This window comes from Rhinolophus sinicus, linkage group LG10, assembly GCF_036562045.2.
Source record: "Rhinolophus sinicus isolate RSC01 linkage group LG10, ASM3656204v1, whole genome shotgun sequence".
In the NCBI taxonomy this organism is placed as follows: Eukaryota; Metazoa; Chordata; class Mammalia; order Chiroptera; family Rhinolophidae; genus Rhinolophus; species Rhinolophus sinicus.
In genome coordinates, this window is record NC_133759.1 from 43,231,911 (window position 1) to 43,259,891 (window position 27,981).

General features: G+C 38.4%; 2 protein-coding genes across 7 annotated transcripts in view; one reads left to right on the forward strand and one right to left on the reverse strand.

Moving 5' to 3' along the window:
• Positions 1 to 11,059, reverse strand: part of FANCD2 (FA complementation group D2) — a 51,117-nt gene extending 40,058 nt beyond the window's left edge. For 4 of the 6 annotated variants that reach the window (XM_074312999.1, XM_074312998.1, XM_074313001.1 and 1 more), the window contains exons 1-8: positions 10,899 to 11,041; positions 8,642 to 8,741; positions 6,735 to 6,875; positions 6,089 to 6,156; positions 5,812 to 5,915; positions 5,348 to 5,408; positions 3,718 to 3,770; positions 1,676 to 1,754 (exon numbers count right to left, since the gene is read on the reverse strand). In XM_074312999.1, the coding sequence (XP_074169100.1) occupies positions 1,676 to 1,754; positions 3,718 to 3,770; positions 5,348 to 5,408; positions 5,812 to 5,915; positions 6,089 to 6,156; positions 6,735 to 6,875; positions 8,642 to 8,705 (570 nt within the window). In that variant the 5' untranslated portion in view covers positions 8,706 to 8,741; positions 10,899 to 11,041. Of the gene's footprint in view, positions 1 to 1,675; positions 1,755 to 3,717; positions 3,771 to 5,347; positions 5,409 to 5,811; positions 5,916 to 6,088; positions 6,157 to 6,734; positions 6,876 to 8,641; positions 8,742 to 10,898 lie in introns of those variants that run through there. The other 2 variants (XM_074312997.1, XM_074313002.1) reach the window with 2 other exon arrangements.
• A 91-nt stretch (positions 11,060 to 11,150) lies between these two features.
• EMC3 (ER membrane protein complex subunit 3) lies at positions 11,151 to 27,775 on the forward strand. Its single transcript, XM_019748314.2, has 8 exons — positions 11,151 to 11,474; positions 18,562 to 18,619; positions 18,957 to 19,050; positions 20,454 to 20,558; positions 21,290 to 21,371; positions 23,120 to 23,199; positions 24,016 to 24,098; positions 26,575 to 27,775. Exons 1-8 carry the CDS (start codon positions 11,320 to 11,322, stop codon positions 26,701 to 26,703), a joined length of 786 nt encoding a protein of 261 aa, XP_019603873.1. The 5' UTR covers positions 11,151 to 11,319; the 3' UTR covers positions 26,704 to 27,775.
• Positions 27,776 to 27,981: the final 206 nt, after the last annotated feature.

Sequence of the window (27,981 nt, forward strand, 5' to 3'; positions counted from 1 at the left end):
TTTTCACAACTCTATGGAGTTTCTGTAATAATTCCCATTTTTAAAATGTGGGGATATGTGTTGTTCTGGATACACAATTAATAAACGGCAGACCCAAAATTCCAGCCCTGATAAGATTTGAAAACTCATGTTCTTCCAAGTAAAGATTTAGCCTTGGACAATCTGACAAAAATTAATAGAATGATTTTAAGAACTCTGAAAAGAAATGGGGCTTAAGTAGTAGACTCAAAACAGATTAGACTTGGGGCCGGCCCGGTGGCTCAGGCGGTTAGAGCTCCATGCTCCTAACTCCAAAGGCTGCCGGTTCGATTCCAACATGGGCCAGTGGGCTCTCAACCACAAGGTTGCCAGTTCAACTCCTCGAGTCCCGCAAGGGATGGTGGGCTCTGCCCCCTGCAACTAAAATTGAACACGGCACCTTGAGCTGAGCTGCCGCTGAGCTCCCAGATGGCTCAGTTGGTTGGAGCGCATCCTCTCAACCACAAGGTTGCCAGTTCGACTCCTGCAAGGGATGGTGGGCTGTGCCCCCTGCAACTAGCAACGGCAACTGGACCTGGAGCTGAGCGGTGCCCTCCACAACTGAGATTGAAAGGACAACAACTTGACTTGGAAAAAGAAAAGGCCTGGAAGTACACAGTGTTCCCCAATAAAGTCCTATTCCCCTTCCCCAATAAAAAAAAAAAAAAAAGTAAAAAACAGATTAGACTTTACCAAGGTGCTTGATAACAAATAACAATTGCAAAAACTTCCTGAAATTTTCCTCAGTACACTAGTTTCCCCTTATCTGAGGGGGATATGTTCCCAGACAGCCGGGAGCTGCCTGAAACCACGGATAGTACCAAACCCTATATATACTATGGTTTTCCAATACATACATACCTACAATAAAGTTTAATTTATAAATTAGGCCCAGCAAGAGATTAACAATAACAATAAAGTAGAACAATTACAATAATATACTGTAATAAAAATTATGTGAATATGGCCTCTCTCTCAAAATGTCGTATTGTACTTACCCTTCCTATGATGATGTGAGATGATAAAATGCCTACGTGATGAGAGGTAGTGAGGTGAATGACGTTACATTATGGTGTAACATTAGGCTACTAGGGATCTTCTGACAAGAGATCAGAAGGAGGATCATCTGCTTTAGGTGATCCTAGATCACCGAGTCATGTAATGTCAATGGTTGGATGTCAGGAGCAGAAAATGTCAACGTCAAAAATGTCAAAATTTAATATTTTCTGATCATGGTTGACCACAGGTAACTGAAACTGTAAAAAAAACAAAACTGCAGCTAGGGGGACTACTGTATGTAATCAAATTAAAACATTCGCAGTCAAGTGGCTTGGGATCTCATTGCTTTTGAGGAATAAAACATAGTGATTTCTATACTTTAAAAATAAATTTCTTTCCAAATATTTAATTTACTTAAGAAATGATATCTAGTCATCATAATTAGGTCAATTTCTTCTTTTGGAGAAATTTAAAGAGTGAAATACCTGTGATTCTCAAATTATTAAAGCTGAAAAAAGTTAATGGATGAGTTAAAAAATGTGAATTTTTCTGTTTAGAAAGGAAAAATACCCCAGCAAATTCCAAAAGTTTGATTGTTACGAGAGTGTGGAAAACACTCTCTCTGAATTTAAGAGAAAGAAAAGGTCCCAAAACCTACCCTGCCATCCACAATTCTGTCCAGCCATTTCAGTTGACTGATGATAAGTCGAGGCACGCTGATTCCATCACTGTTCACTCTGAAATGTTCAGATGAGAAGACAAGGACCTTAGCCTTTCTGGCTTATACCATAGCAAGGATTAACAGTGCACAAAACATTGCAGCCGTTCAATAAACATTTACTACGTGTTGTGCACTGCGATATATACACAGGGGGTTAATAAAAGCGTGAGATAAGCATATATAACACATACAAGCATATATATATATATATATATATATATATATATATATATGTTGAGAAAGATGACTGGAAGAAGATACACCAAACTGTTAACTGTGGCTACATTTGGGGAAGGTTCACAGAGAGAAGAAAGGTCTGGAGAGTATCTCCTAAAATAATGTAAACAATTAAAAAAATTAAAGGTAATAAACTTTAAGAAATTGAGTAAGATGAATATTTTAAAAGATAAAAAAATTGTATCAATGTGACGAGTACTGAAAAAGTAATCATCTACTGCTATGGAAACATGGCAGGTCAAATTAGATTATATTTGTGAAAGTATTGAAAATCATTTATGGAAGCAAAAATGTTGGCTCAGTTATTGTTATTCTCCGCAAAGTGACAACCTCCGCTTTCCTCCCAACCTATAATATCTAAAGTTTTGGACCACCCCCAGGTCCTTCATGTGACAGCATTTTCAGTCTTAAAGGTAAATCTTGGGGTGGCCAGTTAACTCAGTTAGAGCGTGGTGCTCTTAACACCAAGGTTGCCGGTTCAATCCCCGCATGGGCCATTGTGAACTGCGCCCTCCTTAAAAAGAAAAAGTTACTCTTCAAGTTTATTATTATTACATACAAGATCCAGAAAAAACAAAACAAAAAAAAAACACATATGAAGAAAATAAAAATGACCTATTATCCTGTCATTCAGAGATGTCCACTACTGATATGGATATTATGTGTACCCATGTGTACGTGTATATGGATGTACCTTTTTTTTTTAAAGAAAATGCTAGACCAGACTATAAATACTGATTTGTAACCTGACTTTTTCTTCAATTAATGCGTGGTATTAAATAGATGTTTATAATTTTTTTTTTTTTTTTTTTTTTTTTTAAGGAGGGCGCAGCTCATAGTGACCCATGCAAGGATCAAACTGACAACCTTGGTGGTACCAGCACCACGCTCTAACCAACTGAGCTAACCGGCCACCCCTCTTTACAATTGTTAATGTCTACATGATATTCCATTGTGTGAATGTACTGAATTTACTTAACGAATATCCTATAGTTGAACATGTCAGCTGTTTACAATTTTTGTTATTTTAAACAGTAATCTTATTCACTAATATTTTCATTCACAATTATTACCTTAGGATAAATTAGGAGACATGATTGAGGGTTAAAGCGTATGCAAAAATATAGGTTTTGATATATACAACCTACTACCCTTCAGAATGACTGAACCAATTTATAGTTTCGTCAGCAATGTATAAGCATGCCTATTCATTACATTCAACAAGAGAGATCCTTTGAGTGGAAAACATGCATTGTTTTAAATTTGTCTTTGATTATTAATGAAATTGAGCATTTAAAAAAAATGTTTGATGCTCTTGCCTTTCTTCTTTGTGAATTGTCTGTTCATGACCTTTATCTACTTTCCTATTCTGTTCATTTTTGTCTTAATTATTTTTTAAAGTAAATTTTTTTAAAAGTGGTAAGTAAATTTTAAAAAAATGGTACAGTATTGAAAAGGTAAAGAAAAGGTAACTTGAAAAAGGTAAAGAACAGAATTCACAGAATATCTGACTCCAGCCAATTGGCTCACTACTATTACCAATTTATTGTGTATCCTTCTGGGAATATGTATTCATATAAATGGATGAAGTTTCAAAGACGCCATCGTAAAATTTTAGTAATCACTTAAGAATCTGGCATCATAAATAAGACCTTCAGAGAAACCAATGATGCTTTAATCTTTTCAGAGATAAACTTAAGTACACCAGGATACTTTAAGCATTCCAGAATAACTCTACTTACGTTTCAAAAAGAAATTCTGGTAACTTTTCAAATAAGGTTTTGATAATGGCAGGCTAAAAAAGACAAAGCAATTTAGGAGAGGGTCTCAAAATACACAACAGAAATGTATAATTAGCCATAATTCTTTTCAACAGGCACTCTTGGAGGAAAAATCCTGCTATAACAGAAATTTTCTTCCTATAAGAATGTCCACATGTGGGGCTGGCCCGGTGGCTCAGGCGGTTAGAGCTCCGTGCTCCTAACTCCGAAGGCTGCCGGTTCGATTTCCCACATGGGCCAGTGGGCTCTCAACCACAAGGTTGCCGGTTCAACTCGTCCTCGAGTCCTGCAAGGGATGGTGGGCTCCGCCCCCTGCAACTAAGATTGAACACGGCACCTTGAGCTCAGCTGCCTCCCAGATGGCTCAGTTGGTTGGAGCATGGGCTCTCAACCACAAGGTTGCCAGTTCAATTCCTCGAGTCCCGCAAGGGATGGTGGGCAGCGCCCCCTGCAACTAAGATTGAACATGGCACCTTGAGCTGAGCTGCTGCTGAGTTCCGGGATGGCTCAGTTGGTTGGAGTGCATCCTCTCAACCACAAAGTTGCCGGTTCGAGTCCCGCAAGGGATGGTGGGCTGTGCCCCCTGCAACTGGAAACGGGAACTGGACCTGGAGCTGAGCTGCGCCCTCCACAACTAAGACTGAAAGGACAACTTGAAGCTGAACGGCACCCTCCACAACTAAGATTGAAAGGACAACAACTTGACTTGGAAAAAAAGGCCTGGAAGTACACGCTGTTCCCCAATAAAGTCCTGTTTCCCTCCCCCAATAAAATCTTTAAAAAAAAAAAAATGTCCACATGAATGCTACCTGTATTTTGAATATAAGCTGTTGGAATACAAAGACTTATCAATAATTTATCTTCTGAAAAATTGCAAAATGGCTATCAAAGCAACATTAAAATCATCAGATAATAAAAAACATCATTAAATATGGCAAAAACTGTTAACCCATCAAATGCAGACTTTAAAAGATTATCAAAGAGTTTGCAAGAAAAGATCATCTTCAGAGGAACAAGAGAGCAGCTTTTAGATTTAAGCTAACTAAATTATATTCAAGATTTTCAATGAAGGGATAAGAGTATGGGAAGATTAACAGTGGGAGAGAAGAAAAGATGAAAAATGGAGGATGGGGGGAAAGGAGACACTGCACTGGATATATGGTTTTATAATTTGAGATGTTTAAAACATGTCAATGCCATGTCTACTTGATACATTAAAAGATAGAGAAAGGAGAGTAAAAGTGCAAAACCAAGTTAATTATCAAATAAAAAGCTAAATGGGAGATGACAAAGATGTGAACATGGCAGAGGTATACAAGGTACTAAGAGCACACAGGATGAAGCTTTTCAAAACAGGAATGAGAGAGGCTGAAGGAATAAATGAGACTTTGAGATGTAGCAGGCTAATCAGCTCAGTAAAAAGATGTACATTTTGCTTTGCCAGATGCATTTCTGCAACAGGGCTACAGTAAACTGTTACAAACCCAAACTCTTCCATTAAGCCTTCTCTACTGTGCTCCAGACACTTATACTTGAGCATATGCCACAAATCACAGCCAACAAATGTTCAAAGATAAAGCTGCAGTCTCACCTGTAAAATGTCAATCCCCAGAAGCAATTTAATAAGGCTCTTAGAGTAAGATGTGCCCATGCTGTTAAAAAAAAAAAAAAAAAAGTTTTCTGTTTTGTTTTCCTTGTTTTAATGTTTTTCTTATTCTATCTTCTAGCTCCATAAAATTGGTTAAATACATAATCTATAAAAAGAAACTAACTTGGTAAATAACAAATACAGAACATGAGAAGATGATTCTTAAGCCAGGGAAAAGTAGAGAATTGAAATTCTGTCAACACAGGTGAGACGCATTCTAGAAAACACTCTGGTTCTTAGTCTCATCATCATAAACTTAATAATTTACAGGTTAGGATAAAACTGAGGAAAAGAGAGCTATAAATCAAAAGTAAAATTCCAAAAAATTGCATTCTGCACTGTCCCCCCGCCCACCAGTTAGTGTAACAGACTAAATTTCAGCAAGACACCACGCCTCCTCTACACACCTGGCTTCCTCATCCTGCAGACGTTCACAAGACAAAAGGCAGTTCCTGAAATTGTCTTGATCCTCAATGTAAGACTCCAGACCACTAATAAATTCTTCTATTATCTTAATGACATTAAAAAGAAAAAAGAGTAAGGTTAAGATTTTTAGTTTAACATTTGCTGTTGGTTAGCTGAAAATCATTGTAGCTCATTCAACATTTTATGCCAGTGTGTTTAAATTCCCAATTCCAGAACACTGCTGGCAAAAGTAAAAATATCAGGAAAAAAAATACATACTTTGGGATAAGAAGGATGTTTCCTCAGAATCTGAAAGAGCTTCTTTTGGAAAACAATTTGATCCACAGCTATGAAGAAAGAATAGTTGGTCACCAGAATCTTTAATATCTCCCACTATAGTTTTACTTCCTTTCAGACCTAAGTTTCCTATCTGATGAAATGATAGTTATTTTCAACCTAATTCAGAGCCAAATCTTCTAAACCCACAGTAACGCAGATTTAGCTTTGATAGAAGATAGTTACTAAGTGTTCTAAAAAGACATGCCATAATCTTAGTAGGATGGAATAATCTACACCCCACAAGCAGGGCCGACATGCCTTACATGGCTTTATAAATTTTCTTCTAAAATTATTCTGATACAGGTCTAATTGCTCTTTGCATATTTATTTTTTCACAAGAAAACATAAAATACTAGTATATAGTGTTTTTCAGAATAAAGGGTTAGAAGTACTTTACTTAACATGCGTTTATCAGGATCACACACTATAACAATATTCTCTAAAAAGCAATTTCATTTTCATCTTTGTCTCAAGATGAATGGTGCTCCCATTTCTAATCTTCATTGCCTCTCTATTTAGAAAATCCATGATTCAGTGCTGAGCCCTTTCACTATACCCAAAGAAAAGATTTAGATTAAAATATCACCTAGTTGATTCTGACTCTCTTTTGTCTTAAGAATAATTCCTGATGTCTTAAGAAGCTTTAAGAAGACACTGTCATTTTCTTCAACTTCATTTTGAACACGAGATTTCTTTGTCTTTCTGGAAAGTGGTTGCTTCCTGGCGTCTGAAAACAAAAAAAAATTTCAGGAATGTGACAAATAGTAAAGCAAAGATAAAACTGTAAACCCTAGAATAATAGCCCTAAGAGGAAAGCTGATAGGTTCCTGAAGAATTATACTGGAATTGATGCTGTAGTGAAATTTTTTCTCTAACAATGGTCAACAACAGTGACTTTCAAATAAGCAATCAAGAAATAGAATTATTTTCACCTATTGAGTTTCATTTGAAAATTGCAAAATGTGCCACTTCTAACAAGAATAACCATGGAAATGTTTTCCACCCAAATTCTAAAGCAGTCAGGGTTTCTACAGCTGTTGTCTGCAAACTACTGCACTCGAATCAAAAAGCATATTCACAGATCACATCCCAGAGCTACGGAATCAAAATTTCAGGGATGGGGCCTGGGCATCTGAATTTTTAACAAGCTCTCCAGGTAATAATCCTGATGCGCAAAGTTTGAGAACGAATGATCTAGATGCAGGGATAGAAAGAATAGGGCAGATTCTCCTGCATCGTATCGTTAAGCACAAAGTCCAGATTGGTTTCAACCCAAGGTTTCAACCCATGAGAAGTAATAATACATAATTAACAAACAAAAACGAACAGGTACTTGAAGTTAAATATACTTATCTATTCTTCCCCCTTAATGATGCAACTGCCTTAATAGAATAGATGGTGTAATTAAATGAAAAATACTAGCAACTTCTTGTCAGAACCCTTAGGGCCTCTGTCAAGCACATTCTCATATGGACAGAGTCTGCATTGTTTCTTTGCCTCTGGTGTGTTTGCTTTGATATGATGCTTTTCCTTTATACATTACTATCATAGCATTTATCTAAACCATAATTTTTTTAAGGAAAGAAAGGGGACCATAAGTTTTTTTTAAAGGGTAAGGACTATGTTGTATCTTTGTAGCCCAGCACCTACATAATGTACAGTAGAAAAGCTCTATAATACTAACTCCTCTTATGGATGTGGAGACTGACGCTCAGACTACAGGCATGCCCAAGGTCACACATGGAATCAGAGGCAGAAACTCAATCCCGATTTGATATAGATTCTGTGTGTTCTATCCATTAAGCCTTGATGACTCCCTGCACTTGAAAGTAGGAACTTCCTATCTCTTTAAGTGCCTCACACATTTTTAAAATTTTATTAAATTTATTGGGGTGACGTTGGTTAATAAGATTATGTAAGTTTCAAGTGTACAACTCTATAAAACATCATCTATATATTGCGTTGTGTGCTCACCTCTCAAAGTTAAGTCTCCTTCCATCACCGTATATTTTGACCCTCTTTAGCCTCTTCAGCCTCTCCCCAACACCACTTCCCTTTTGGTAACCACCACTATTGTCTGTGTCTATGAGTTTTTTTTCATTTGTTTAGTTTATTTGTTTGTTGCTTTTTGTTTTATATCCCACATCTGACTTATTTCACTTATCATGATACTCTCAAGATCCATCCATGTTGTCGCAAATTTCATTTTTTATGGCTGAATTAGTAATCCATTATAATTGGATAAAGAAGATGTGGTACATACAGAGGGTGCCAAAACATGTATATACATTTTAAGAAAGGAAAAGACTGTATTAAAATTGTTTAATATTCAATATATACTGGTAACAAAAGATGAATACAAGTCATGTGTATACATTTTTTTGGCACCTCCAGTATACATAACAGAATTACTACTCAGCCATAATAAAAAGATAAAGTACTGCTTTACATGTTTGCTACAAGAAATAAAGTAACAAATGACTAGACACTTACCAGAGGCATCTTCTGTCAGGCTCTCTTTATTCTCAGATTTTGATAGTCGTCTTTGGGAAATCATTTTGACCAGTTAAATTCTTCTGCAGTTAAATTCTTTCTACAACAAAATCAGAGAACAGAAGTTACCCTCTAGAAGCTAGATGAAGTCTGAGAAGTTAAAGCTATAGCTCAAAGAAAATTACTCTATCCAAAACCAAAGCGGTTCTAGTGTTTACACTAATGCTATCTAAATCCAAGTGCTGAGAAAATTTTAATTCCTGTATCTGGTCAACACTCCCTTTCTTTCAAGACTTGTTTACTTAGTTGCCTTTCTGGCCAGACCCCTTTCCTCGTGCTGAAGGATAAAACCCACAGTTCTCTGACATTCAAGATCCTTCATCATATAGCCCCAAACTATACTTCTCCTTTAACTTACTAATCCAATACAATATATTGGGGACTGTGCTAGGTGGGGTCACAACTGTGAACCAGACATAGACATGCCCTCAGAGAGTTTACAGTATAGTAACAAGTAGTCTTGTGGTAGTCATTTAACTAGTTATGTCCCGCTTAAGGATGGCTCAGATACCAGAACGCATATACCACAGTGGTCCCATTAGATTATAACGGAACTGAGAAATTCCTATCACCTAGTGACATAACAGCTATTGTAACATTGGAGCACAACACATTATTCACGTTTGTGGTGATGCTGGTGTAAAAAAACCTAGTGCTGCCAATCATATAAAAGTATATAGCACATCCAATTATATATAGTACATACTTGATAATGATAATAAATGACTGTTACTGGTTTACATATTTACTATACTATACTGTTCATCGTTATTTAGAGTGTACTTTCTATTTATAAAAAATGTTTCCTATAGAACAGCCATGTATACCAACAGCCTCATACATCTCATGTTTACAGCATCTCCTGATTACATCATTTATCTTGTGCTTGATTTAATATTGTGTTGTTTTGCACAGTGACACGCTGTGCAGGTTTGTAGCCTAGGAGCAATAGGCTCTACCATCTAGCCTACGTGTGCGGTAGGCCACACCATCCAGTTTGTGTTAAGTGCGCTCTATGATGTTCACATAACCAACAAAATTGCCTTCAGATGCATTTCTCAGAATGTATCCCCATGGTTAATCGGCGCATGACTACAGAATTGTGTGCTATAAAATGAAAAGCACAAGGTGCTATGAGGGCTTACAAGGAAATCTAGTCTAGTTAGCAGGGGAGTGACGGAGAAAAGCAGAGACAATTTCTCAGGGATAATGTCTTTGAGAAAATGATTTTAAGCAGGGACCTGAAATAGGAGTTAGCCAGTAGAAGAGGTATAAGAAGAGTAGAAAGGGAGAGAAAAACTCAACGCTGAAAAAGGAAGGAGCTTATAGAAACCAGACTGCAGAGGTAGGGGAGGGCCTGAGCCAAATGGCCTTCTAGTCTATCGTGCAAATCAAGACGTTCCTGGTCTCAGTGCTTTTGCATAAGGTGTTCTTTTCACTCAAAATGCTCTCATCTGCCTGGAAACTACTACTCCTCCTTAAAGACTCAGTCAAACGTCAACTTCCCTGAAAAATGTTCCTCTTATCCCCAAGGGAGTTTGCTACTTCGGCTTCTCTGATCCAAGGAATTTATCTAGGAGGCCTAACATCACACTAGCCGGTGGGGCTCCTTGAGAGCAGGAACCCAGTCTCACTTATCTGAGCGTCCCTACTGCCCAGCACAGTACCTCGCATACAAAAATTTTCTGAGAATATTTGCTAAATGAGAATGGCTGGCCGGCAGGTAAGTACTAACAGCTAACAAAAACTATTTAAGTGCTTTCTACTTCATACTTCGGTTATTCCTCACAAAACTTTTTGAGGTAGGTACCATTATTACTCTCATAATCAGTGGCAGAGCGGGGATTCTAACTCATGCAGTCCAGAATCTGTCCTCCTCACTACCACCTGTCTTGATTATAACGGCTTCCAGTAACAGTTAACATTGACTATGCACCAGGCACCATACTAAGCGTTTTCTTGATCTGTTGCTGCGTTTAATACTTACAACCATTATCAGTCACTTTGCAGGCGGAAAAACTAGGGCAAGTCGGGGCCCGCTGACTTCAGGGCTCGCCCTTAACCGTGCTCTACCTTCTCATTTACAGAGAAGCCTAAAAGACCCGAGATGGGGCCGATGCCCGGCCCAGGCGATTCGGGGAGGGGCTGGGGATAAAAGCCTTTCTTATTTCGTCACCTTAACGACGCAAGGAGGTACCTGGGGGACTATCCCACGATAGAACAGACGAGGAAGTTCAGGGCGCGGGGCCCCGGAGGCTAAGACCGAGCTCTGCCGGGGCCTAGACAGCAGGCCGCGGGAGAGCGGGGCCTCGAGAGACGACGACCTGTGCTCCACTCACCGCCCGCAAGCTATCGCCGCCCCTCGTTTTCGAGTTTCCCGCCCGTCTCGACGCGACCTTGACGTCACCGAGGCGCGCCGCGTCGGGACTGCAACCTTCCGCGCCGGAAGTGGGCGGCCTCGGGGCCCGGCTGGGGCAGTGCGCCGAGGCAGAGGCTGCGGAAGGGTCCCGGGCCAGCTGCGCTGAGGGTGTGAGGAGGCCCGGAGACGAACTCGAAGGGGGTCCCGCGCGCCGGGGGAAAGAGAAACCCGCCTATACCTGGCCGGGCGCTCTGTGAAGATGGCGGGGCCGGAGCTGTTGCTCGACTCCAACATCCGCCTCTGGGTGGTCCTTCCCATCGTTATTATCACCTTCTTCGTGGGCATGATCCGCCACTACGTGTCCATCCTGCTGCAGAGCGACAAGAAGCTCACCCAGGAACAAGTCTCCGACAGGTCAGCGCTCTCCTGGATCCTACGACCTCACTCCCCCGTGACCTTGGGCAAGAAAGTGCAGGGATTATTCTGTCAATTCGCTCCCGATGTTCACATCGCACCCCCACTGGCTGGGTGACCTGAGCTCAGTTACCTGTTTCACTTTCGTCATCTGTACAGTGGGGATGACAACATGACATGCCTCATAGAGTAGGCTTGGGGATTAAATTTTAGATGATATCTATAAAGGCTTTAGTACTGGGCTTGGGACGAACTAAGTGTTCAAAAAAATGTTGCTGTTAATATTGTTAGGCTAATTGCAAATCCTCGGCTTATCTATGAACTACAGATATGGTGGGTGTGATTATACTTGTTTTACCAAACTACTATGGTGGTCAGCTGAGATACCAAATAACCAACTGCTTGGCAAACGTAAAACTGCCATAGAGATGTGAGGGGTTGTAATTATCATTTCCTCTACTGGAATGGAGGCGATTTCTTCCTCTTCTGTTTCATTACAGTATTTATCTATGGAGAGAGGGAGGTAATTTGAGATGATTTTAGGTGGTATCTAGACTTGTGCTCCCTCCATATTAAAAACCATTTTCAGTCAATCGTTCTGATTATTTTCAGAGACTATCTCAGGTAAATGCTATTATGTTTTTAACACTTCCCTATTGATTATTAATCTCCCATTTTAACAAAGGGCAAGTCTCTGGCTCAACTTTCCACAGACAACAGTGTCTACCTATGTTTAATAATGTTTTGTTTTTATTATAGTTACTAGTTACTTTCTATTTGTGGCAAGTAATACTGGTTTTCCATTTGCTGGTAATTTAAAGATTTAAAACCTATATAAGTAAAAAAGTTGATATATAAGAAATACTAAGTTTTTAATAGTACAAGTTCTAGGTTAATAAGATAATCATAAACAAGGAATGAGAATGACTGAAGTTTGCCAAGCACTGCTTTGTCATTTTCAGTTGTGCTTCCCAATTATGCTGAGAATAATAATAAACCAACATTTATTAAGCACTTATTCTATGCCAAGCACTATGCTAAGCACTTATATTCATTAACTTATTTAAAATTCAGAGTAGATGGTGTCCCATTTTATAGAAACTGAGGCTTAAGAGGTTTCATGGTCACATATATAGTGACATTCAGGACTTGAAGCGAAGTCTTTAGTTCCCAAGTCTGAAGCTCTTTCTACTACGTTACAGTAGCCACTCAATTATTTTTTTGTGGCGTAAGTTCAGAACTGGTTAGAACCAACCTGGAGATAACCTTAAGAAGTCAGTTCAACACAGAAGGGAAAACTATAGAAAGATGCAAAGTGGAGAGAACTCAGACAGTATTTATTTATTGATGCCAATAAATTGTTCTCATTTTATCCTCAAACTGAAACTGAGATAATCCTGAACCCATTTTTACAATTGAAGAAAAAAAGGAAGCCTGGAAAAGTTAAGTAGCCTTCCCAAAATAACCACAATAGTAAAATATTGTGCCTATACTTGAACCCAGCCCAGTCTCACTCCCAAATTAAATTCTCTTGACCACAATTCCTACTGTCATAGATTCTCTACCACCATTTTTTGCTCCCGATTCACCATGTGATTTCAGAGTGATGGTTCTAAATGATATCAGACCCAAAGCTACCTTTTCTAACCCAAAATGAAATTCACAGTTGATGCACTCTACATACAATAACATTAAAAAACAAAACAAAACAAACAAACAAAAAAAAACAATGCTCTAGTGCAGGCGTGTCCAAATTTTTTCAACGGTTTTCACCAAGGGCCATATGAGGTAAAATACACAAACAGCCTGGCCACTCGAGGTGAAGTACATATTGCCTCACCTGGTTTATTTAAGTAAACTAAATATATTTTTGGAATTTGCTGCGGGCCAATAAAAAATGGATTGCGGGCCGCAGTTGGCCAGCGGGCTGCAGTTTGGACACCCCTGCTCTAGTGTAACAGTCAGGAGAAATAAAAATAAAATAATTTAATTTCATAAGTGCTTGTGCACAGTGGTCCTAAAAGATGTAATGGAGAAGTCAGATGCAATCACTTAGCTATAAAATCACTACAATTGGGGCAGATTCAATTGTAGGCTGATACAGTGTGTTAGCTACTTAGATATCACAGAAGGCAGTTCTGTCTTGGATGTGATTTTCCTGAATGGTGAACTACTCTTGATAAAGTTCTGAACAAAACAAAGTGCAATTTTCCCTATATTTACTCGGTGGTTGTATAACTGGAAATTGAGTATATAAAAAAATCATCTCCCCTCCCTGCAACACAAAAAAATGGAATTAAGTTTGAGGTTTAAGATAATAAAAAACAATTTGGTGAGATATCAAAAGGAGTGTGAGACATGGGACAGTTCTTTGTATTTCACAACTGTCCCCAGCACTGAGGGATACTTAGCATCCCTTATCCTTAACAAATGACAGTTTTGTGCTCTTTCCTCTCCAATCCATCCTTTTGACACCCAGAAAATTTCCACAGATTTCCATAAGGCCCCCTAGAGGGCAGTACTACCTCCATGAAGAACCACTGCTTTAGAGAAAACTACATCTCCATTGTAATTGCTCCATCCCTTAAGTAAGGTGTCTGGGTCATGCCAGCTCTGACTTGATATGACTATACCCCACCAGGTCATCGTTTGAACTTGGGTAGATTGCTGAGCACGTGATTCTGAACTGCCCAAAGTCCAAGGCAAAAGATGTTTTTTAATTGTAAAATATCCCTCTAAATACAGTATAAGTTTCCAGTGGCCTAAATGATCACAAAATGGGACATTGAGTTTCATAAATTATTAAGCTTTTATTGCCTCAGAACTTACTAAAATTTTTCTAAAACATATTAAACCAAAACTGAAAAATACACGAACAAAATAGATTAGACTATATTTGAGGATAACGTGTATGTAAAAAGTAGTTCTCAAGCTTCAAAAGTATACTAACTCTTTGGAAAGGGGAAAAAAACCAGATCTTTAAGCATGTGGAACTTCAGTTTGAGAAATACTGACTTTAAAAACCAAAGTTTTAAGAAATGTTTTTCAGTTGCAAATTACCACTTACAAAGAGAAGCTTTATCTTTATAACCAGTGCAAGGACTTATTTTTAGATATTAATGGAAATGAAAATGCAAAATTAAAATTTTCTTGTAGAATTTGCAGACCTCAGAGTTTATAACATACAGGATAATTTAAGCTTGCCTTAATTCAGGGTTGAAATGCCTCAAAATCATGATTCTCAACCCCAGTTCTACAAAATTGCTCATCAGCATATGGGAGATTTAGTTGAATTTCCATTGATCACAGTGCCTGTTGAAGTCCTGAATTATCTACAGTGAACAAATTTTTGCTGATGACCTACCATGTGCCCTGCACTGTCCTGTGGGTACAAAATAAGACAAGGTCAAGACCCTACTCAGGAAGTTTCAGTCCAAGGGATAAAACATGCAAAAAGAAAATAATGGATACCATTGATTTTGTGCTTAGGACGTGCCAAGTACAGTGGTAATCACTTTAAATGAGATAATATATACGAAGAACTCAGCTTAAAATCATTCAGTATTTCCCTTTTGTCTTTTTTTTTAACAATAGATTGTGGTAAAATATAACAAAATTGACCATTTTAACTGTTTTTAAGTGTATAACTTAGTGTCGTTAAGTACACGCACATAGTTGTCAACCATCAACCACCATCATCCACTTCCGCAATATTTTTATCATCTCAAACAGAAACTGAACCAGTTAATAATAACTCCCATTCTCTCCTCCCCGCAGCCCCTGGTAACCACCATTCTGCTTTCTGACTATGAATTTGACTATTCTAGGTACCCATGTAAGTGGAGTCAGACAATATTTGTCATCTTGTGTCTGGCTCATTTCACTTAGCATAATGTTTTCAAGGTTCACCCATGTCATCATTTCAGTCCATTTTACAGCGAAATGAAGTGTGTAATGTAACAATTTGACAGACGTATACTTTGTGAATTGATGACCACAATCCAGATAATTACACATACATCACTGCACATAGTTACCTTTTTTTTTGGTGGTGAGAACACTTAAGGTCTGTATCAAGCACACTATGCAGTTTTATTAACAACTGTAGTCACCATGTTGTATGTTAAATCTCCAGAGATTATTCATTTTATAACTGAAGTCTTACACCCTTTGACCAGCATCTCCCCATCTCCCTTACACCCCCCCGTAACCACTCTTCTAGTTTCTGTTTCTATGACTGCAACTTTTATATATATATATATATATATATATATATATATATATATTCTCCATATAAGTGAGATCATACACTATTTGGCTAATTTCATTTAGCATAATGTCCTCTAGGTTCATCCATGTTGTTGTAAATGGCAGGATTTCCTTCTTCCTCATGGCCAAATAATATTCCATTGTGTATACATGTATACACCACATCATCTTTATCCATTCATATGTCAATGGACACTTAGGTTGTTTCCATATTTTGGCTATTGTGAATAATGGTGCAGTGAACATGGGAGTGCAGATAGCTCTTCGAGGTAGTGGTTTTGTTTCCTGCAAATATATTCCCAGAAGTGGAATTGCTGGATCATGTGGTAGTTCTATTTTTATTTTTTTGAGGAACCTCTATATTGTTTTCCATAATGGCTGTACCAACTGACATCCCCAACAAGGGGATGCTCTTAAGATAAAGATTAAAATTTTGCTCTTAAGATAAAGATTAAAATACATGGGACCCTTAAAAAGGAAGGAAATCCTGTCACATGCACAACATAGGTGAAACTTAAGGGCATTATGTGAAGTAAAATAAACCAGGCACAAAACGATAGTAACTGTATGATTTCACTTGAGATATCTAAAATACTAAAATTAATAGAAACAGAAAGTAGAATGGTGGTTACTGAGCGCTGGGAATGAGAGAAAAGAGGAGTTATTGTTCAGTGGGTATAGACTTTCAGGATTGCAAAATGAAAAAGTTCTGAAGATCTGTTTTACTACAATGTGAATATACTTAACAGCACTGAACTGTACACTTAAATATAGTTAAGATGGTAATTTTTATGTTACGTGATTTTTGCCACAATTAAAAAGAAAATACAGTGGGTCCTACATGGCCTCGTATAGCCTCTCCTCTCAAGCCTCGTTTTCACCACACTTTCTGAAGTTCTCTTTCTTCGAGCCTTATGGCCTTTTCTCAGATCCTCAGAGAAACATGGTGCTTAGTACTGCCACAGGACTTTTGCCCATGCTGTTCTCTCCAGCACTTTGTCAAGGTAATCTCTACTCATTCTTAAGATTCCAACGTAATCATACAACCTCAGCAAAGCCTTCCCCAAGACCTTGCTTTCTCATACTTGCTCAGATCCTCCTCTTGTACATTCCCATCATACCATCCATCTCTCCTTCATAGGCTATAAAAGGTAAATTTCAGATTTATTCCTGTGGTTATTTAGTTACTATCTTTCTCCCCCCACTAGACTTGAACCTTCATGAGATATTTGCTTTTTGGCACTTAGAAGCTCAAGAAGTATTTGTTCAATGAGGATAAATCTGTTATTGTACAGAATATGAATGGAGGCATAGGAAACTTAAATGACTCACCCAAGTTCACTAAGAAGGGAACTTAAACGACTCCCTCAAGTTCACTAGCTAAGAAGTGAAAGAGCCAGGATTTGAACCCATCTGTCCAACTCCAGAGCTTAAATTTTTACCCAATATTCTAGACCCAGTGCTGCTCAAACTGTCAGTGGTGAAGGACCAGTTTTTTGGTTTTTAAATTCCCAATATATCACAGACTGATACTCTTATAAAATATTTTGATCAGATATTTAGATAATGTGACAACGTCAGATTACTGTAAAAGTTTCTAAACACTTACTCAGTATCACAAATAAAGTACAGTGTCTACTTATCACAGACCAGTATTGGTACATACGCCGCACTTTGACTAGCGTTAGAGTAGCTCACAGGGAACAGAACATATTACATGTCACCTCTGTACGCCTGTGTGGAGCAGACACCTGTATAGTATGACGAGGCATGGAAGAGGAAGACCAGAGAATTCCACGAGGGTGCCAAGGAATTTTCTCTAGTCTTCCTGGAGAGTTTCACAGAAAAGGTAGGGTTGAAGAAGAGTTTCATGGAGTGTTTCATGGAGAAAGTGGGGCTTGAAGAAGGTATTAAGTCACGTTGGGGTAGAATTGGTGAAGGAGAGGGGCATTGGAGAATTGCCATCATATGGAGAAGCTAGAATATTCATAAGGTGGCAAGGAGACCCTAAGGGTACTGACCAACTGCTTAGAGCAGGTGGTTTGTACTGAGGAGAAGAGAGAACCAAGCAGTTTTCTTGCATTTGTTTCTGTCTATAGTTGTTTATTTATTTATTTTTTTTTGCACTTTTCAAGGCGGAGCTCCATTAACCAGAGGAGACTCCCCCCACCCCCCAATTAAAACAACTTTTGAAAACCTATTAGTATTTTGATCACTGTTCTTGGCACCAGCCACTTGTGGTATTGCACTCTATTACCTTTAATGGTAACTTGTGTTCAAATATCACCAAATAATTTCATTTATTAATTCAGTTAATGTTTATTGAGAGCTTAATAACAGTCCGAATCCTGGTTGGCATTTCTATTTGTTGTCTGTCAGATAACAACCTTCTGAAGTACTGTACTCATTTCTCTGTGGCATTTAAAAAGTTCCTTCTTCAATTCTCACCCTTCCTCCCTCCTCCTGCCCCCAAGTCTTCTGAGTAACATCCAACTGCTGCTTTTTTTCACTCAGAAAAAGTTCCTTCTTAGCTCATTATAAAGTAAGAAGTAGCTGAATGTTCCAAATGTGCCTTCCTCAGAAATCTTTGTTTATTCAGAAACACAGTCACTTCTGAAAAATGCTCTCTTGAAAACCTGATTTTGGGGTTAAATATGTTAGATTGGTTTTAAGGGTACTTGTGGTTTAAAAAGTTTCCGCATAGGACTGTTTCCAAATAGGCCCTCTCTTGTGTTTAAATAGGTCTCCTACTTTATTCTCTCATTTTCTTCTAGTGTTTCACTTTTAAAAATCTCATTGTCTTGGTTGTATTTTTCAGTCAAGTCCTAATTCGAAGCAGAGTCCTCAGGGAAAATGGAAAATACATTCCCAAACAGGTACTCATTTATCTTTTATTAAAAGCCCCACAATTCACTGTTGAGGGCAGTAGATATCTGAATGTTTTATAAGGGGATTCTTTGGGGAAAACTGAAGGCTGGCAAGTTGGGAATTAAACTGGCCTGGTGGTGTTTGCTGTCATTGTGACCTCACCTTTCTTAGGAAATTGTTTTTAAATGTGACTCAGCTAAAATGTCAGTTCAACTGCCAAGTAGGCTGCCAGCTCTGAGTGTAACAGCATATTCCAAGGGCCTTTTGACTAAACGTCTGGGGAATAATTTGACAATTTGCTATGTCACAGTTTTAAGACTTAAAAAGCTCTTTTTTTTCTACTAGTCTTTCTTGACACGAAAATATTACTTCAACAATCCGGAGGATGGATTTTTCAAAAAAACTAAAAGGAAGGTAGTGCCTCCTTCTCCTATGACTGGTATGTTTATTCCCTTCTCTCATTCTTTGAGGAAGATTTTTAACATGAGTGGGGGTAGGAGGGACAGGAAGGCTGTCGTTTGATCTAATTGTTAAATTGTAGAAAACAATAATCTCAGGGACTTGAGAGATCACCTAGTACAGGGATCTACAGATGTGGAGTTCTCTTTTTCAAATAAATCTTCTGGGAACCCCAGTGTATAATAATGTGGATGAAAAATAAGAGCTCTCGGCTGAGGGGTTGGGGAGACTAAAGCCATTGTGCCTGGGTCTCTCCCTGTTGCTGTTCCTCAGGACCCAGGGCTCTGGGGAGTACCGTTGGAAAAACTTCCAGCCCACCCAGTGCCTGGCTCCTGTTGCTGACAGATGGTCACCCAGCTTCTGCCTGGATGAGGAGGAGCTCTCACTACTTCCCTAGACGAGGCATTTCTTTGTCAGACATGACTGCTTGGCTCACCCTACAGTTTTTGCTCTAATAGATTTCTTACTGCCACTGATCCCAGCCACGTGAAAAACACAGCATCACTGAAGTAAAACAAAATAATTTATTGTTGTGTGTTGACTGTCCTCTCACTTTAGTACCCATTTCTTTAGGTAAGATAACCAACAATTTTAAACCCAGACAGAAGGTTCTAGAATTGATTTTAGTAAGTCTTTTAGAAGACCTACAAGAAACAAAATACCAATAAATATATGAAAAGATACTTGACCTAACTACAATCTATGAAATGTAAATTAAAACAAGATGTCCTTTTTAGCCCATCAAATGTCAAAGATTGAAAAGCTTGACCAAAGCTGCTACTGTCAAGGTCATGGGAAGTTGGGCCCTCTCACTGTTGTTGAAGGACAATCTGACAATATCTGTCAATTCTAAATGTTCAAACCCCTTGATCTAGAAATTTTAAGAGTATCTCTTACAGAAATACATAAACACGCAGATTTATGTACAAGGTAGTTGTCGGCAGCATTGTTTGTTGGCAAAAAGAAAAAATTGGAAACAGTCTGAAGGTCCATCCAACAGTGATGACTAAAACCACACTGTGGACTCCTATGCAGACACTGAAACTAATGAGAGACAGTAGATCAATGTGGAAATACCATTCACACTATATTAACTTTTTAAAATTAAGCAGAATAATAAGCATAGCATCCCTCTGTTGTGTATATATAGAAACTGTTATTCGTGTGTGTGTGTAAATAAAAAGATGGAAGGATATGCAACAAACAGCTAAAATTGCTTAGAGAGTGAGCTCGAAGAACTGTCTACATCCTGTTTGTATGTCATTTTGATTTTTTACAATGAACTTGTATTTAATTATCAAATAAATTAAAAGTGTTCAGAAAATTGGAGAAGTCCCTACCAACAGTTGTAAAATGCAGTGGTGTCTTGTGTTTTTGTCTTAGATCCCACTATGCTCACAGACATGATGAAAGGCAATGTAACAAATGTTCTCCCTATGATTCTTATTGGTGGATGGATCAACATGACATTTTCAGGCTTTGTCACAAGTAAGTTACAGACCTAGAAGACTTGAGGTTTATCTCATCGGTGCACCTTTCCCTTATCTTGATTCAGAGATACCCACGTGCTGCTGAGACACTGAAATATGGGTCCTGTATTCTCTAGTGGAGACTGGTAACATTCTTTGAAGCAAAAAAATTTAATATGCTATGATTTTATGGCTCTTATTGCAAACTGATTCTAAGTTAATAATGTGGATTTTCTTTTTTTTTTACACCAATAGGTTTTCAAATGAGTGACTTGCTAGTTTATATCCGAAACTAATTTAGTGTTCTAGTTGAGTAGGATGAAGGGAAGCCTGTTTCTATTTTGACTTCATTTTCTAGGTGTTGGGGTGAGTCGTTAGTCTATTTGTTTATAAGTTGATTTGATTTGAATTAATTTGGTTTCTTAGTAATGTAGTTCTCTGTGTGTATATATTCCACTTCAGGTTAACAAATTAGTGAGAGTTTCTTTTGAGATTTTAGGTCACGGCTCAGTTTGAGTCCCTGCTTCTTAAGCCATAGAGAAGCTGGTGTTGTTCGAAGAACTATAATAGAGTGACATTTGACTGTTGCTTCAGAAAGTAACACACATTTCTTTATGTAATCCTTACCAAATTCCGTATGGCAGAGTTCCCACCTTCTCAGCGAAAGAATATATGCATTCACACTTAAAAAATTATTCTAAAAATAAAGAAGCTAGAAGTGATTGTGAACTTTTTCTTTGTTCTCTGCAGCCAAGGTCCCATTTCCACTGACTCTCCGTTTTAAGCCTATGCTACAGCAAGGAATCGAACTACTCACATTAGATGCATCCTGGTAAGAACTTTCTTTTACTTAATGAAAACGCAAACAAAAATCTAAAACTGGCATCTCTTACAGAATAGGATTTCCAGTTTGCATACCACACTCAATAAGTTTTGGAGTTTTTCTCATTGAAACTGCTCAAAAATGCCACGGGTGGATTATGACAACTTTTACATGAGTTTTACAACAGGAAGGAATGTGTCAGCCTCTTTTCTCTAGTTGCTTGGGGCTTAGGAGTGCAAGGGTGAAGGTGTCCACTCCCAAAAAGTTAAAAGATAAAGTCAGGAACTTTGGCCAGGCAAACCTTCTGGCAGTACCTGAAGCTTATGGGAGTGGGTGTTTGTATTATTTTTTTCCCAAAATATATTACTGCTAATAATAACATTCATCGTTTTCATTGGTACCAGTCTGTGCTAGGTGTTTTCCATATATTATTTTATCCTCATAGCAACCCTATGAATTAAGTGGAGGAACTTGAGATTTGACCACAGAGTCTGTCCAACTCCAACACTCGTGTCTTATTTACCACTCTGTTTTCTATAGCAGAGTAATAAAAGCCAAAATCTGAAAAGCTCTTAGAATACTGCTGCTGCATCTGGAATCCAGTACTTCTTTGTATTGTCTCTTCCGACAATTTTATCTATAGCTTCCCAGAGACTGACATTAAAAAGGAAGGCAGACAAGAGGTGGAGGAGAATGGGCAATGAATGGGGTCAGCAGTGGTGACCTTAACTCACTCCTCAGTTTGAGCAAAGTAGGACAGACTCGGTGCTGGGAGAGCCTTGGTTGTGCACAGATCCACTAGAGGAGAAAAGCTATACTTATTTCGAGTAGCATGATTCTATTATTTCATGTGCTAAAGAAAAGCGTTTTTATCTTTTCTCCGCATCTGGGCAGGTGTGTGACTGACATGTTTGCAAGGACAAAGGAGACTAGAGCGCAGATATACAACTAACTTACTGTTAGATATAAGTCTGCAACATTATGTACAGATAGGCTGTTTACTTACCTGCAACCTGATGGAGTAAACCAGAATAGACCCCTGCTGTTGTGTGACCGAAGTATTAGAATGAAGTGTGGATTCTTTCTATGTCTGTATCATTTCTCATACTCCTTTTTTAGTTTTTATTACATCGGAGCATATTTATTTTATGGGGACAAGGTGGGAAACCTAAGCTTTGGCGATAAAGTTCAGAACTTGGAGTGGCTTTCCCAGTAGCTACAGTTTTCAATATTCAAGTATTTCCTGAAAGTCACCTTTCATCCTTTCTTGCAAGTGTGAAACCCACCACCACTTGTGATTCCTTCTAAAGACTGGGATTCAGGACAGGTGGCCTCTTTTAATTTTTATTCTGTGTACTTCTATGTTGTTTGCATTTATTATATACAACAAGTGGTATTGTTTTTATAATTAAAAATAATAAAGAGTTTGAAAACTCATTATGTAGAAAGGAAAATTAAATAACACAAAGCTTATATTCTCTGATTAAATGGAAGCACACCAGTTGTGAGTTCAGTTCCTGCTACTGAAGGCAGAAGAATTTATTACATAGCTGTAAGTAGCAGTTGCCTACAGTGAGCTGTAAGTATTTTAAGATTCCCTTCACAACTTGTATTTCTTCTTTGGTTGTGCTTTGAATGAATATAACATACCCCAGGTGATTTATTTACATATTCTGAACAACTTTGGGTGTAGAAAAGTGCTAAGTACTGTTAATTCTGACATAACTACCTACATTGTTTCACTTTTGCTTTACTAGGGTGAGTTCTGCATCCTGGTACTTCCTCAATGTCTTTGGGCTTCGGAGCATCTACTCTCTGATTCTAGGCCAAGATAATGGTAAGGAGCACATTAGGTTTAATCAGCAGATACTTTAATAGATGAATCATCCATGCCAGGGTCAGAAAAATCATATAGGCTATGCTACTTGTTAGCGTAGTCAAATACGTGCTTCAGTCTTTAAACTTATTCTTAAGTTTCTGAGGTATTCTGACACAGTTTTAAAAATTTCAGGGTCAAACTGGAGATCCGAATTCTCCCTGGCAATCATGGGGACAGTATGTAGTCCCCCAAAGTCTGATATCCTCATGTCAGGGTATCTAGCACCAGCAGTTTAAGCCTGTAAACTTGAAGCTGAAAGAAGCCCTGGTTTGATCAGTTAGTTCATTGACTAGAGGGTTTACCAGTACCAATCCGGCTGTCTTACTTAATGGCTGGGACCTCGGGCAAGTTACTTGAGAACTCTGAGCCACTGTTTGTAAAATAGCGCCCTTAGTAATTAACTTCAGGGTTTGTTGTTCAGCGTGGATTAGGTAGCACATGTAAAGCACTTAGTGAAGTATTTGACATATAGTAGTTGCTCAATAACTGGTGACTATTGTTATTGTTTAAATTTGAACAGTGCGTCCTTTAATTATCTTTCTTCTGCTGTTATCATCCCCATTCTTCAGGAGAGGTAAAGCGACTTTCGCATGTCAGTGTGAGACAGGGCCAGTCAGTGAATCTGTCATATAGTTCTTTAACTCACTACTGAGCATCTGTAAGTTCTGAGCTAGGGCTCAGCAAGCACCCAGCACCCTCGGGGACTGTTCTTCCCCGAGGGTGTTGCGTGCTTGCTGGGCCGCAGCACTCACACAGGCATGTCTTACTGCACAGCCGCGGACCAGTCACGGATGATGCAGGAGCAGATGACGGGAGCAGCCATGGCCATGCCCGCGGACACCAACAAAGCTTTCAAGGTACGTTCACTTCTTCCAGCTTTACCTACGCTCTGAAATGCATTATTGGAGAGTTACTTTAAAGACGGGTTCCCTGAAGGGAGTGTAGTATGTATGGTTTTATCATTTAGATTTAAATTTAGCAAAAATGTATTTTGGTTTACATCTCTCTTAATCCTGAGAGAATCATCTGTTAAGTAAATTGGAGATTCTTGGTACTTTCACTGGTTTTAAATGCTCACCCAGATTTAATCCACACTATAAATGAAGGTATAAAAACAGTCCAGTCAGAGCCACTAGATAAGCATTGGAATATTTTTTAACTTTTGTGGATCCTGTAGATACCAGATATAAATTTCATTTTTTAAAAAAAATCAATACTTAGAGCCTTTTCATGAAATGATTTTGGAATTTATAAAATCTGGTATAACTTTTATACAGCAAAATCTCACTAATTTTTCATCATAAAATGTAGAACTAGAAGGGAACTTGCTAATCTTCATGAAAACCATCTCTGAAAAACCCCCAGTTAACATACTCAGACTGACATCTTTTCCTCGAAGATCAGGAACAAGATAAGGATGCTCACTGTTGCCCTTCTGTTCAGCATCGTACCAGAGGTTCTAGCCAGGGCAGTTAGTCAAGAAAAAGAAATAAAGACATTCAGATTAGAAAGGAAGAAGTAAAACCATCTTTGTTTTCAGTTGACACGGTCTTGTATATAGAATATCCTAAGGAATCCACACACACATAAAAACCTTTTAGAGCTACTAAGTTCAGCAAAGCTGTAGGATACAAGGTCAATATACAAAAATCAGTTGTATTTCTACACACTGATAATAAAGAATCTGAAACTGAAATTAAGAAAACAATTCCATTTACAATAGTATCAAAAAGAATAAACACTGAGGAATAAATTTAACAAAAAAAATATAAGACTTGTACACTGATAATTACGAAACATTGCTGAAAGAAATTAAAGAAGACCTGAATAAATGGAACAACATCCATGGCTTAGAAGACTTAATATTGTCAGGATGGCAATAGTCCCGAAATTAAAAAAAGTCCTGGAAGTACACACTGTTCCCCAATAAAGTCCTGTTCCCTTTCCCCAATAAAATCTTTTAAAAAAAAAAAAGGCAACAAAAGGAAAAATAGATAAATGGGACTTTGTCAAAACGAACACTTTTGTATTTCAAAGAACTCCATCAAGAAAGTGAAAAGACACCCCACAAAATCGGAAAAAGTGTCTGCAAATCACATATGTGATAAGGACCTAGTATTCAGAATGTAGAACTCAACAATAAAAGAAAACCCAGTTAAAAAATGGGCAAAGGTTTTAAGTAAACATTTCTCCAAACAAGATATACAAGTACCCAATAGGCTCATGAATAGCAGCTCAACATCATTAGCCATCAGGGAAATGCAAATCAAAATCACAGTGAGATACCACTTCATACCCACCCCTCATAGTTACAATAAAGAAGATGGACAATAACAAGTGTTGACAAAGAGGTGCAGTCATTGGGACCCTGCTATATGCTGGTAGTGGGGAAGCCATCTGGGAAAACAGTTTTTAGCCTTTCTTCAAAAAATTAAAAACAGTTGCCATATGACCCAGCAATTCCACTCTTAGATAAAAACGCAAGAGAATTGAAAACATAAGTCCACACAAAAACTTATACAAGAATGTACGGAGCACTATTCATAATAGTCAAAAAGTAGAAACAATCCAAATGTTCATCTGATAAACAACATTTTGGTATATGAGTATATGGACAATGGAATGTATACAATGAAATACTATTCAGCCATAAAAAGGGGTGAGTACTAAATTAAGCTACAACAGAGAGAAACCTTGAATACATGCCAAGTGAAAGAAACCAGTAACAAAAGGCCACATATTAATGTCCAAAATAGATGAATCCAGAGATACAGAAAGGAAAGTAGTAGGTGCCAGGTGTTGGGAGAGGGGGATAATGGGCAGTGTCTGCTGTTGGATACGGAGTTTCATTTTCTGCTGATCAAAGTGTTCTGGAATTAGGTAGTGGTGATGGTTGCACATCTTCATGAATATACTAAACCCTAGTAAATTGCATATATTAAAAGGGTGAATTTTATGTCACGTGAATTATATTTAAAAACAAAAAAACATACCCATGTGCCAACATTTGTATTGCATGTTAAATTTCATAAACATATTTTTAAAGTCCACTAATTAAAGGCAAAGTACTCAGCATTAGTAAACAATTTGAGAAATGTAATTCGTCACTATCTCCAGTGACCTTGAACAAATATTCTACCTTTCTTAGCTTCAGCCTCCTTGTCCGTAAATTAGGGGTGGTAGGGAGCAGGACGGACAGCAACAGCTACCTCGTAGGATTGAATGAGCTTGTGCGTGTAAAGAGCTTCACCCAGCGTAGGTGCTCACGAAGGGTCAGCACAGCTCTGAGTAACAGCCCGCCTCTCCCCGCCCTGCTGTTCTCTTTTCTTGCAGACAGAGTGGGAAGCTTTGGAGCTGACAGATCACCAGTGGGCACTAGATGACGTTGAAGAGGAGCTCATGGCCAAAGACCTCCACTTCGAAGGCATGTTCAAAAAGGAATTACAGACGTCTATTTTTTGAAGATCAAGCAGGGATTAGCTGTGTCAGGAACCTGGAGTAGCACTTACCCTTGTAACTTTCATGTGAGCAGGCGCCTCTCGGAATAAACAGGAGGATGCATGAGCTGGCGGGGGTGCCGCAAGGATCTCTCCTGTCGGCGCCGGTTCCCTTTATGTCTGAAACTAGAGGACATACGAGGCATGTCTACTGAGTGACTTACCCAGAAACAGCTATTTTTAAAATATTTAAAATTTTCCATCTGGTGACTCTAGTAATGAAAGTCAGAGAAAGGGGGAAAACTCAAGCTAGTGATAATATATGAAACTTTATAAAAATACAGTCTTGGAAAAGGCATTGTCAGTTACACCTAATTATTATGTGTAGTCAGCCTGACTTCTAACCACAGTAGACTCCTGTTTTCTTGGGATCCAAACACCCTACGTTTTACCTTTAATTTTTTGTTAGTATTTTTATAACTTTCTTTACATAAATAATATACTTTCATTACTAAAAATTTAGGACCTATGGATGAGCAAAGTGAAGCTCCCTTTGCTGTTTATGTTGAGCCTACAGAATGACATAAAGAGCAAATGTGTCAAAACCTTATTCAAATAAACTTTTCAGACTGAATAGCCAGGGCCAGGACAGACTCAGCAAACCTTCTCTATCTCATAATACTGTCCAGCGAAAATCAGTGACCGTGAGACACTGCCGGATTCTCAAGTGCCTTTGGGATCATCAGAGACCGGTTAAATAACGTGAGGTCTTGATCTGGAGTTCAGAATACACCAAATCCATTGACAAATCAATGGTGCTGTACTGTACATGGTTACTCAGTTAAACGAAATACCGCGTTTCCCAGTTATTCTGCATCGGAGGGAGTTTATGTATCGCTGTAAGAAGGGAGAGGGGGCGATTGCTGGCAGACACATAGTTAAGGTTGCCCAGGAATAATTCCGTCTGGATTAACTCCCAGGAAAGTGGCAGGGTGCCATTTCTGTACTAAGAGGTGAATATAATTTGCATGTTGAACGCTGTAATCAAGAACAAACGACTCTTGACTCTGCGAATTAAACCATCCTGTTTTCTCTTCCTTGCCTGTGAAAGCGTTGGCTTTGTGGCTCACTAACAGCCTCTGACAACAGTTACGAGTGTCTATTGTGGAATAGTGCTGGAGGGTCCAAGGTGAAGCGGTCCTTGCCCCTCAGTTAACTCAGAGACACATAAGAAACTGGTGGTTCTTAATCTTTCTTTGAGTCACAGGATCTCTTTGAGAATGTGTTGGAAGCTCTAACCCCC